The sequence below is a fragment of the Corvus hawaiiensis genome, chromosome 29, assembly GCF_020740725.1.
Source record: "Corvus hawaiiensis isolate bCorHaw1 chromosome 29, bCorHaw1.pri.cur, whole genome shotgun sequence".
Taxonomy (NCBI): domain Eukaryota; kingdom Metazoa; phylum Chordata; class Aves; order Passeriformes; family Corvidae; genus Corvus; species Corvus hawaiiensis.
Window position 1 is genome coordinate 1,785,492 of NC_063241.1, and position 11,145 is coordinate 1,796,636.

Sequence of the window (11,145 nt, forward strand, 5' to 3'; positions counted from 1 at the left end):
GGGGGGGGAGCTGAGCACTCACGAACTCATCACACGGAGCCCCCACGGGACGGGGACGTCGCTGTCACCCTCAGTGGGGAGGGAGGGCGACCTGGTGGCACCCTAGAGCAGCCCCCCCCCCCAGCAGGGGCCGCACAGTCCCCCAGGCCACCTCAGGGCCACCTCGCCGTTAATTAAAGCTCGCTGTAATTAACACCGAGCCCAAGGCTCAGGGGGTGCGCAGGGGTCCCTGCGGGGCTTGGAGTGGGGGGTGGGGAGGGAGGGGGGGAAAGACCCCAGCCCCGGCCCTGAGGGGCCGTTTGGGGCACGGAGCAGCGCTGGAATCGTCGCTCCCACACGGAAAACGGGCACGGAGGTGCCCCCCCGGTGCCCCCCCGGGATCATTGTCCCTTCCCTAATAAGTCTGCGGAGCCCGACCCCGCCGTGTCCCCTGGGCCCTGGCCCCGGGCCGCGGGCGCTGTTTTTCTTTCCGAGGAGCTATTTCTGCCCCGGATCCCGGCACTCCCGGGCCCGCCGAACCCCCCGAAATCCTCCTGCAAACCCCCCCCAAACCGCTCGAATTTTAACCCTTCCCCAAGCGCTTTTATCTCGGCTCGCGGCTCTGCCGGGGCTGAGCCCCAGCGGGTGATCAATTAATGGGAATTTCAGTGGAAATCCTTCAAATTGAAGATGGGAGACCTTGGGGGGGGGGGGGGGGGGATGGAGCCGTTCCCAACCTCCCCCCCCCTCCCCAGCCACCCCTGGGTCACCTCTGTCCCCACCCCCCGGAGGGACAGCCTGGTCCTAGGGACCCCCGGCGCTGATTTAATGGGGGGTCCATCCACTCCCCCAATCGGAAAAAGGGGACCTGGGGATCCCTCCCAGTGGGGTCCCCTCCCCAAATCCCCCCCGAACCCCTAGACCGCCCTCCTCTTCTTCACACTTTATTCTTTGCACAGGCTAAAAACCCCCCCGGGGGGAGGGGGGTGGGGGAACAGGGGAGGGTGACAGTGCCAGGAGGGTGGGGAGGGGGCGGTGACAGTGCCAGGAGGGTGGGGAGCCCCAATTTCCTGGGCATTCCCAGGGAAACGGGGCATTCCCAGGGAAATCGGGGATTCCCAGGGAAATCGGGGGGCTCCACGCCGCCCCCTCGCACGAGGGCCACCTCCCCTCCGGGGGACACCCGGCTGTGTCCCCTCTCAGCCCCCCCCCTCCCCGTGTCACTCGGGGTCCCGGCTCCGGGTGCGGAAGGGCCGAGACCCCTCCCCCCCCATCCCCTACGACCCCGTCGCGTGGCGGAGTCAGGGCGGGACCTGCCCACGGGGGTCCCCACGAGGGTTGGGGGTCCCGGGACTCCCCCTCAGGGCCCCGACTCCTTCTTCCGCTTCTGGAATTTGCGGAATTTTCCCTGGATGGCGAGCGCCGCGCGCTCCGTCTCGGGCGCGCTCAGGTCGATGTCGATCTCCTCCTCCTCCTCCTCCTCCTCCTTCTTGGGGTCACCGGCCTTGGCTGGGGCGGGGAGGGGACAGGGCCACTCTTGGGGACAGCCTGGCACCGCCAGACTCAGCCCGGGGACCAGCAGGGACACGCAGGCGGGCACCCCGCCACCCCCCCCCGGGGACAAGGGACATCCTGACACCCCCAGACTCACCCCAGGGACCAGCGGGGACACCCAGGGGACACCCAGTCACCAACGCAGGGGGGACCCCACCATCCCAAGCCCTCAGGGGACAAGCTGGCACCGCCACTCACCCCAAAGAGCATCACGACCACCCCCCAGAAAGTCCCCAGAGGGGACACCACGACATCTCCCACGGGGAGACCCCCCTCCCCCGGGGACAGGACAGCTCAGGTCCCCAAATCCACCCAGGTGCCACCCCCCCCCCCCCCCCCCCCCCACAATGACAGGGACACGGACTCGGGGGTCTCGGGGACTGCGGGAGCAGCGCGGGAGTCCCGAGAGGGGACAGCGGGGACAGGGAACCCACACCCCCCCTGTGCCGGGGGTCCTCACCTTCCTGCTGCCCGCCGGGGGCCTCCGCCGCGGAGGGGGGGTCATGGGGGCTGCGCTGCGGAGAGAGGGGACCGAGGGGTGACACCGGGGCTCCGCTGTCCCCAGGGTCCCCTCGTTGTCCCCCCACTGGGTCCCCCCAAGCTCCAGCCAGAGGGGGCTCATGGAGGTTCCACTGCCAAGAGAGGAGGGCCAGGGGAGGTGAGGGGGTGGCGCTGGTGGCACAGAGTCCCCAAACTGTCCCCGCCGTTCCCGCACCCTCCCTCCCCGGGACGCAGCATCTTCCCCCCGTTCCCGCTCTCAGCACTTCTCCCCGACCAGCTCGGTGCTGAAAACAACGGGAAAAGGGGGAAATCCCTCTTTTCGGCCCGTTCGGACGCCCCCGGCCGCCCCCGGCCGCCCCCACCTCGCTCATTCCGCCCGGTGCCGCCGCCGCTCCCGGAGCGCGGGACCGGCGCTGCCGCCGCTTTTATAGGGGTGGGGTTTGAGTGACAGCCCCGAGCAGCCAATGGGGATCGGGGGGCGGGTCCCGACGGGGACACGCCCCCGCGTTGTTCCCCCCCCGCTCCGGGCGCGACCGGCCCCGGGGGGACACGGGGGGACAGCGGGGGCTTGGGGGGACACGGGGGGCTTGGGGGGCTTGGGGGGACACGGGGGGACACGAGGGGCTTGGGGGGACACCGGAGGCTTGGGGGGACACGGGGGGCTTGGGGGACAGGGGGAGGACATGGGGGGACACGGGGGGCTTGGGGGGACATGGGGACACAGGGGGACACGGCGGGACACAGGGAGCTTGGGAGGACGCGGAGGGACACGGGGGGGACAGAGGGACTCGAAGAGACCCCGGGGAACACGGGGGGATAAGAGAGGGGTTCCAGGGGGGCCGGGATGGAGGGTGACCCTCCTCGGACACCCCGAAGGTGCGGGTGACACCTGGGGACAGAGCACAGGCGCTGCCCGGGGACTCCGGGATGGGGACGCTGCCAGTCCCCTAATGCCACCCGCAGCCCCCAGCTGTGGCACCCTGGCTGTCCCCTCCGTGCCTACCTGTCAGCACGTCCTGCCCACTCTGTGTCTGTGTGTCCCCCGCCTGTCCCCACGTCCCTCTGTCCCCCAGAGCTGCCATACCTGCGCTCTCCTGTCCCCTCCGCCCCGCGCTCTGTCCCCGCCTGTCACAGCCTCGCTCAAGTTCAAGGTTCAAACTCCACGGGGCCCTACTTGGGCCCGGCGGGGACACGCGGGGAATAGAGGGGACACTCGGGGACTGGAGGGGACACACAGGCACTGACGGCGACACACGGGGACCGGGTGTCCCCTCACTGCGTGGGGACAATCCCCCATCACCGACCGCACCAGGGGACACCGCCTCAGGTACCAGCACCGGCGGGGACTCGCGGGGACCAGCGGGGACACTCGGGGAGTGCAGGGGACACACGGGGACCAGCGGGGAGCAGCAGGGACCGGCGAGGACACGTGGGTGCCCACGGGTGACAGCACCGCGGGGCGAGGGGACACTGCGGCGGCGGGCGGGTGCACGTGGGTGACAGCGCCGCGGGACAGGGGGCCACCGTGGCCTCGAGGGGACGGGACACCGGAGCCGGTGGCGGTGCCCGGTGTGTGTCACCCCCTCGCTGTCCCCGTGTCCCCAGCCATGTCCCTGCCGAGCCCCCCGGGCACAGAGCGCAGCCCCCCGGCCCCGGGACCCGCGCTGGGGACACGGAGCCCGATGAGGACAAGGTGTGCACCGTGTGCGGGGACAGGGCCAGCGGGTACCACTTCCACGTCATGAGCTGCGAGGGCTGCAAGGGCTTCTTCAGGTGCGGGGACACCGCGGGGACACCCCGGGGACAGGACAGGATGGGGCGGGACAGAGGGACAGGGTGGGATGGGATGGGATGGGACAAGGGGACAGGGTGGGGACAATGCGGGATGGGGTAGAACAGGATGGGATGAGACAGGGTGGGATAAAATGGGATGGGACAAGGGGACAGGATGGGACGGGGTGAGATGGGACAAAGGGACAAGGCAGGATGGGACAAACAGGACAAGCTGGGGTGGAGGGGACAAGGGGACAAGGGCACGGGGCAGGAGGGGATGAGACCGGGTGGGATGGGACGGGACACGATGGGATGGGACAAGGGGACAGGGTGGGGCGACAAGACGGGCTGGGATGGGACAGGAGGGACTGGGACGGGATGAGATGGGCCAGGGCAGGATGTGGGATGGCGCAGGATGGTCCCGTGGACGGGGAGAGGGTGGGACAAGGCAGGACAGCCACTGCCATCCCGAGCTTGGGTCAGGGGACAGTGGCCGTGTCCCCCCAGGCGCTCCATCATCAAAGGTGTCCGGTTCACGTGTCCCCTGGCCCGGCGCTGCCCTGTCACCAAGGCCAAGCGGCGGCAGTGCCAGGCCTGTCGCCTCCAGAAGTGCCTCGACGTGGGCATGAGGAGGGACAGTGAGTGACACGGGGGGACAGGGGGTGGAGGGACACGGGGGACACCCGGGGGGACACGGAGCGGAGGGGAGAGGGAGGACCTGGAGGGGACAAAGGGGGGACATGGAGGGAGAGGGGATGGGGGGACACAGGGGACACCTGGGGATGAGGGGGGGACATGGCACGGGGACAGCGGGGACAGGGACGGGGGACCCGGAGGAAGAGGGGGAGCACCTGGGTGGGATAAAGGGGACCTGGAGGGGACAAGGGGGGACGTGGGACAGAGAGAAGCGGCCTGGGTGGGGTGGCAGGGGAGGGGACATCAAGGGACAGGGCACGGAGGTGGCAGCAGGGGGGTGTGGCAGAGCGGGGACAGCGGGGACGCGCTCGGGGAGGGGCATCACGGGGCGCTGCTGTCCCCGCTCGGCGTCCCCGCTGTCCCCGGTCCCTGTGCCGGCGGTGACAGCGGTGACAGCGGGGCCGGCGGGTGGCAGTGATCATGTCGGAGGAGGCGCTGCGGCGGCGGCGGGAGCTGCGGGGCCGGCGGGGCCAGCCCGGGGGCCAGCAGGGCCAGCAGGGGGGACTGACGGCCGAGCAGCAGGAGCTCATCGCGCTCCTCATCGCCGCTCACCAGCGCACCTTCGACTCCAGCTTCTCCCAGTTCACGCAGTACTGGGTGAGCTGGGGACACCCCGCACCCGCTGTCCCCGCGGAGGACACACCTGTCCCTGTGCTTGACCCCGCTGTCCCTATGGGTGACCCGCTGTCCCCAGGGCGGCCCCAGCCGTGTCCATGGGCGCCCTGGTCATCCTTGCGTGTGACCCTGCTGTCCTCATGGGTGCCCTGACTGTCCCCCACGGGTGCCCTGGCCATGCCCATGGGTGGCCTGACTGTCCCCATGGATGACCCCGCTGTCCCCAAAGGTGACCCAGCCAACATCCCTGGTGCCCTGGCTGTCCCCTGGAGTGACCCAGCCAGTCCCCGGTGACCCAGCTGATCCCGTGGGTGCCCCGAGTGTCCCCATGGGTGCCCCGAGTGTCCCCACGGGTACCCCCGCCCTGACCCCTCGCTGTCCCCAGCCCGCCGTGCGCCTGTTCGTGCCCAGCCCGCCGGGCTCGGGTGTCGCCGCGGGGGTGTCGCCGTCCCCGTGCGAGGAGGTGCTGCCGGACTCGTTGTCGCTGCTGCCGCAGTTCGCCGACCTGAGCACGTTCATGATCCAGCAGGTGATCAAGTTCGCCAAGGAGATCCCGGTCTTCAGGTGCGCGGGGCGGGGACACGGCCGGGGACCGCGCGGTGCCACCCCCTTGACGTGTCCCCGTGTCCTCTCCCGCCAGGAGCTTGCCCCTGGACGCCCAAATCTCGCTGCTCAAAGGGGCCACGCTGGAGATTTGCCAGATCCGCTTCAACACCGTCTTCAACCCCGACACCAAGGCCTGGGAGTGCGGCCAGCGCTGCTACACCATCCGCGACGGGGCCCTGGGTACCGGGGGACACCTGGGGACACCTGGGGACGCTTGGGGACGCTTGGGGACACTTGGGGATGCTTGGGGACACCTGGGGACACCTGGGTACGCTTGGGGATGCTTGGGGACACTTGGGGATGCTTGGGGACACCTGGGGACACCTGGGTACGCTTGGGGATGCTTGGGGACACCTGGGGACGCTTGGGGACACTTGGGGATGCTTGGGGACACCGGTCTGGGCCGGGGGGAGGGCAGGAGGGCTCCGCAGAGGGAGCTGGGCAGGCCGGGTCCATGGGGACGATCCAAGGACCAAGGGCAGGGTCCTGTGGGGTCACAACAACCCCCAGGGTGGGGACGCTGGACACAAAGGGACCTGGGCGGGGGCGGCTGGACATGAGCCAGGTGTGCCCAGGGACCCCCAGGGACCCCCACCCCCACCTGGGGTGGGTCAGGGACAGTGTGGCCACAGGCCCAGGGCAGGGATTGTCCCCCTGGTGAGGTCACATCTCGAGGGCTGTGTCCAGTTCTGGTCACTCAGTTTAAGGACATTGAGGGGCTGGAGACTGTCCAGGGAAGGGGACAGGCCTGGGAAGGGGCTGGGAAATGCTGAGGGAGCTGGGAATGTTTATCCTGGAGAAAAGGGGGTCCAGAGGGGAATTTCGGGCTCTTCCTGGGGGGATTTGGGATCTGATCCCAAGGAACGGGGCCAGGACAAGAGGGAAAGGCCTCAAGCTGTGCCAGGGGAGGCTCAGGGTGGATATTTGGGAAAATCGCTCCTGGAAAGGGCGGCCAGGCCTTGGCAGGGGCTGCCCAGGGAGGGCTGGAGCGGCCACCCCTGGAGGTGGCACTCAGGGACACGGTGGGGATCGGGCACAGCTCGGACTCGATGATCCCAAAGCTCTTTCCCACCCTAACCCCGGGATTTCGGGATGGTCCCGCAGCCGGGTTCCAGCAGATCTACCTGGAGCCGCTGCTCAAGTTCCACGAGAGCCTGCGGCGCCTGCGGCTGCACGAGGCCGAGTACGCCCTGCTCCAGGCCATGCTGCTCTTCTCGCCAGGTGAGCCCCCCCAAGAGGGGACACACGGGGACATCCCACTGTCCCCAAAATCCCGCTGACGTCACCCCACGCCCCCTCCCCAGACCACGCCGGCATCGCCCAGCGCGACGTCATCGACGCCTTCCAGGAGAAGGTGGCCCTGACCCTCAAGAGCTACATCGACCACCGGCACCCCCCGCCCGAGGGCAGGTGAGCGCCGGGACGGGGTGGCACTGGTGTCCCCAGGGGGGTGGGGACGGCCACCAGGCCCAGCTGGCTGTGCCCTGCGGCCCCCCAAAGGTTCCTGTACGCGAAGCTGCTGCTGCTGCTGACGGAGATGCAGACGCTGAAGGCGGAGAAGACGCGGCAGATCCTGCACATCCAGGACCTGTCGGCCATGACCCCGCTGCTCTCCGAGATCATCAGCTGAGCCTGGCCCCAGACGTCACCCCCGGCCCCCAAATGTCACCCCCGGCCCCCAGCGGGCACAGAGTAAAGCTCCTTTATTTATCTGGGCTCCCGGGTGTGGCACCGCAGGGAAACTGAGGCACGGCCGGGATGGCGCTGGGGACAACGGGACCCCCCAGCCCTGTGGCAGCTGCCACTCCCGAGGGGTGACACCGGGGACACCGGGGCCCCCAGCCCCCCTTGGCCACCACCCCCGAGGGGTGACACTGGGGACACCGGGGCCCCCAGCCCCCCTTGGCCGCCACCCGCAGCCCCCGTGGCTCTGTCACACGCTGTGCCCCGGCCGCCGTGTCCCCGCCCTGCGGGTCCCTGTGGCACCTCCACGGCCCGGCCCCGGTGGCTCCCTGAGCAGGACGGTGCCACGTGCCCGCTGTGCCCGCTGTGCCCGCTGTCCCCTCAGCCCACGGTGACGCTGAAGCCGCAGTGGAAGCGGTTCCTCCAGTGGTTGAGGAAGGCGCCCAGGGCCAGCGTGACGGGCAGGGGGGGCAACTTCTTCTCCAGGACCCCCCCCACGCTCCAATTGCTGTCCAGGAGCCCTGTGGGGGACAGCAGAGGGCCAGCTGAGTGCCAGTGGGAGGGGACAGCTGGGCACAGTAGCCACCAGGAGCCTGGCCCACCTCTGAAGACGACGTTGGCTCGCGGCAGGTTGAGCTGGTAGCCGAAGGCAAAGGTCGTCTCCTGCAGCCGCGTGTTGGCCTCCAGCTCCACCCCCACCTGCACCTGGGAGGGGACACCGGGCTCACGGGGGCCTGGGGACACCACGGGGGACACCGGGGTGGGGGACACCCACCTGCTCATTGGCCCGGTGGTAGTAGCTGGCATGAGCCCCCCCGTAGCCCACGTTGAGCGTCGTCACCCAGTTCGGGGCTGCAACAGAGAGCCAGTGCCGAGGTGGCACCGCCAGGCTGTCCCCGAGGTCCCCGGGGTGTCCCCGGGGTGTCCCCAGGGCGTGGCCCTACCCGTGTATTTGCCGGCCAGCGTGAGGATGGCCCCTCCTCGCCGGGGCGCCGGTGGTAGACGAGCTCCCCGCCCAGCACGAGGCGGGCGGTGACGCTCTGCAGGAAATGGGCCACCACGATCACTGCAGCGGGGACAGCGCGGCCTCAGCGGGGTCCCCACGGGCCACCGCGGCCACCGCGAGGCTCCCCCCGGCGCTCACCGGAGCCGCCCAGCAGGTCGGGGTTGCCCAGGGTGAGCGTGGCCGTGCAGTCGTCGCCGCGGTACTCGCCGTCGAACTGCCACGTCACGAACTTGGCCTGGTGCGTCTGGGGACGGGGGGTTGGGGGGGACAGGGCACGGCGGTGGCACCGGGGGGGACGCGGGCACCGCGGCACCAGCCCCGGGGCTCACCTGGAACACGGCCTTGGCGCGGAGCCGCTCCCCCAGCAGCTGCAGGGCCTGAGCGTTGAGGCTGCCGGCGCTGTCCATGTCCCCGAGCAGGGTGGGGAACACCTGGGGACACCACGGGGTGGGCGGGGGCACAGGGACAGCCCCGGCCTCCAGGGAGCCCCCCCCCCAGCCCTGCCCTGCTGGTGGCTGGGTCAGCTCAACAGCCCCGGCCCGGAGCTTTGTGGCCACCAAGGATCCTGAGGTCACCGATGACCCCAAGGTCACCAATGACCCCAAGGCCACCATTGGCACCCAGGGTCATCGATGACCCTGAAGTCACCTGTGAGCACCTGCCAGCCCAGGGCCACCAACATCCCTGAGGTCACTGATGACCCCAAAGCCACTGAGCAGCCCTGGGGTCACCAAAGAGCCACCAATGACCTCAAGAGCCATCAATGACCCTGAGGTCACCTGGGACCACCCACAAGCCCAGGGCCACCAATGACCCCAAGGCCCCCAACCACCCTGAGGTCACCAATGACCCCACAGCCACCCAGGGCCACCAGCCACCCCAAGGCCACCAATGACCCTGGGGCAGCCACCTTGCTGAGACCACTTGCCACAGCAGGGCCACCAATAACTCCAGGGCCACCTGGGGCCATCCTGAGGCCACCCACCACCCCAGGGCCACCCATCAGACCGAGGCCACAACTGCAGGGCCACCAACCACCCTGGGGTCACCTGGGGCCACAGACGACCACAATGACCCCATGGTCCTGGGGCCGTTGGTGGCCTCGGGGTGACCACGAGGCTCCTGACCGGTGGCGTTTGGGTGACAACACCTGTGCCCCCCCGATGCCACCCACCACCCCAGTGCCACCCGCGGGGTCACCTCGGTGGGCCCGAGCTGCCGGTCCCCCACGAAGGTGGCGTTGAAGCGGTAGCCGGAGGGGCCCAGGGTGCTCATGTGCACCGTGTGTGTCACCTGTGGGGACACCAGGGCTCAGAGGGGACAGCCCAGGGTGGGGGGGACACACACGGCGTCCCCCTCAGTCCCCACGTGTCCCCACCCCCCTTGTACCCGACCTGGAAGTGGCTGCTCAGGGTCTTGGTGACGATCAGCTTCACCCCCTCCATCTGCGGCGGGAACACCTCTGGGGGGACACGGCTGTGACCCTCTGGGACACCCAGGGACCCCCTGGACACCCCTGGGGACACCCAGAGATCCCTCTGGGACACCCAGAGACCCCCTGGACACGGCTGTGACACCCCTGGGGGACACCCAGAGACCCCCCTGGGGACACCCAGAGACCCCCTGGACACGGCTGTCACCCCCCTGGGGACACCCAGAGACCCCCCTGGGACACCCAGAGACCCCCTGGACATAGCTGTGACACCCCTGGGATACCCAGGGACCCCCTGGACACGGCTGTGACACCCTGGGACACCCAGAGATCCCCTGGACATGGCTGTCACCCCGCTGGTGACACCCTCAGCCCTCTGGGGACACCCACAACCCCCTGGGGACACGGCTGTGACACCCCGGTGACACCCACAGCCCCCTCGGGACACGGCTGTCACCCCGCTGGTGACACCCACAGCCCTCTGGTGACACCCACAGCCCCTTGGGGACACCCACAGCCCCTTCCGGTGACACGGCTGTCACCTCCTCCTGGTGACACCCTCAGCCCCTTGGGGACACGGCTGTGACACTCCGCTGGTGACACCCCCAGCCCCCCCCGGTGACACGGCTGCCACCCCCCGCCGTCCCCGCGGCCCCTGTGCCCCCTCAGCCCCGGTGTCCCCCGACCCCGCTGTCCCCGCTGTCCCCCCGAGTGTCCCCTCTGTCCCCGCTGTCCCCCCGCTGTCCCCGGACCCGCTTTGTCCCACACACCGACCCCTCGCCACCCGCTCCGCCCCGCCCGGTGCCCTCTCAGCCGCGGAGCCCCCCCGCTGCCCCCGGGCGCACCTTTGCAGAGCCGGTGCAGCTCATCGAAGCTGCCGGGGTTGCCCCTGGGCTCGGCCCGCCGCGGGGCCCGGCCCTCCGCGTTCCCCATGGCCCCTACGGGCCCCCGCCGGCCGCCGCCATCGCGGCCGCGGGCGGCGCCGCCCGGAGCGCCTTCAGGGGGGGCGCCACCGCCATCTTGGCTGTGGGCAACGCGCACCTCCCATTGGCTGAGCGGAGAGGGCGGGGCCGCGCCGGAATGCGACCCCTCCGGACCCCTGGGACCCGCGCGGCGACGTTCCGTGGCGCCCGCGTTCCGCGCCACCCTCCTGTCCCACGCGCGTCCCCAAATCCCCGCTGCCCCCCCCGCTCGTGTCCGGGGCCTTCCATGTGCCCCCCGTGGATCTCTCCTGCATCCCTGGACCCCTTCCCACATCCCCTCGTGTGCCCCAGTGTCCGCCTCCTCCCCATCTCATCTC

At 70.2% G+C, this 11,145-nt stretch overlaps 4 protein-coding genes across 18 annotated transcripts in view; 1 reads left to right on the forward strand and 3 right to left on the reverse strand.

Moving 5' to 3' along the window:
• Positions 1-11,145, reverse strand: part of LOC125318084 (Fc receptor-like protein 2) — a 185,965-nt gene that overhangs the window by 155,245 nt on the left and 19,575 nt on the right. The gene's annotated exons all lie outside the window — the stretch shown is intronic.
• On the reverse strand, positions 908-2,418 carry PCP4L1 (Purkinje cell protein 4 like 1). Its single transcript, XM_048288620.1, has 3 exons — positions 2,397-2,418; positions 1,994-2,165; positions 908-1,488 (listed from the first exon to the last, which is right to left on the reverse strand). Exons 1-3 carry the CDS (start codon positions 2,403-2,405, stop codon positions 1,340-1,342), a joined length of 330 nt encoding a protein of 109 aa, XP_048144577.1. The 5' UTR covers positions 2,406-2,418; the 3' UTR covers positions 908-1,339.
• On the forward strand, positions 2,842-7,475 carry NR1I3 (nuclear receptor subfamily 1 group I member 3). 3 transcript variants are annotated; one of them, XM_048288591.1, is made up of 9 exons: positions 2,842-3,361; positions 3,640-3,807; positions 4,315-4,445; positions 5,059-5,100; positions 5,504-5,682; positions 5,759-5,904; positions 6,829-6,945; positions 7,029-7,134; positions 7,225-7,475. In XM_048288591.1, exons 2-9 carry the CDS (start codon positions 3,776-3,778, stop codon positions 7,468-7,470), a joined length of 999 nt encoding a protein of 332 aa, XP_048144548.1. In that variant the 5' UTR covers positions 2,842-3,361; positions 3,640-3,775; the 3' UTR covers positions 7,471-7,475. The 3 variants fall into 3 exon arrangements, with proteins under 3 accessions (XP_048144548.1, XP_048144549.1, XP_048144547.1); XM_048288590.1 differs by having other exon boundaries at positions 2,843-3,361; positions 4,919-5,100; positions 7,225-7,434; XM_048288592.1 differs by lacking the exon at positions 5,059-5,100.
• On the reverse strand, positions 7,411-10,819 carry TOMM40L (translocase of outer mitochondrial membrane 40 like). Its single transcript, XM_048288559.1, is given in 10 exon segments — positions 7,411-7,928; positions 8,010-8,112; positions 8,183-8,259; positions 8,352-8,381; positions 8,384-8,473; positions 8,552-8,657; positions 8,743-8,844; positions 9,614-9,706; positions 9,808-9,875; positions 10,691-10,819. Coding segments are annotated over 10 exon segments (897 nt in total). The 5' UTR covers positions 10,779-10,819; the 3' UTR covers positions 7,411-7,788.

Bases quoted from the DNA above. Each gene is read 5' to 3' on its own strand.
- NR1I3 (XM_048288590.1), top strand. From the start codon at position 3,776: ATGAGCTGCGAGGGCTGCAAGGGCTTCTTCAG. The intron at 4,446-4,918 runs GTGAGTGACACG...GGCGGGTGGCAG, and splicing joins CGTGGGCATGAGGAGGGACA to TGATCATGTCGGAGGAGGCG. The intron at 5,101-5,503 runs GTGAGCTGGGGA...CGCTGTCCCCAG, and splicing joins CCCAGTTCACGCAGTACTGG to CCCGCCGTGCGCCTGTTCGT.
- PCP4L1 (XM_048288620.1), bottom strand. The intron at 1,489-1,993 runs GTGAGGACCCCC...TCCCCGCCCCAG, and splicing joins CCCCGGCGGGCAGCAGGAAG to CCAAGGCCGGTGACCCCAAG.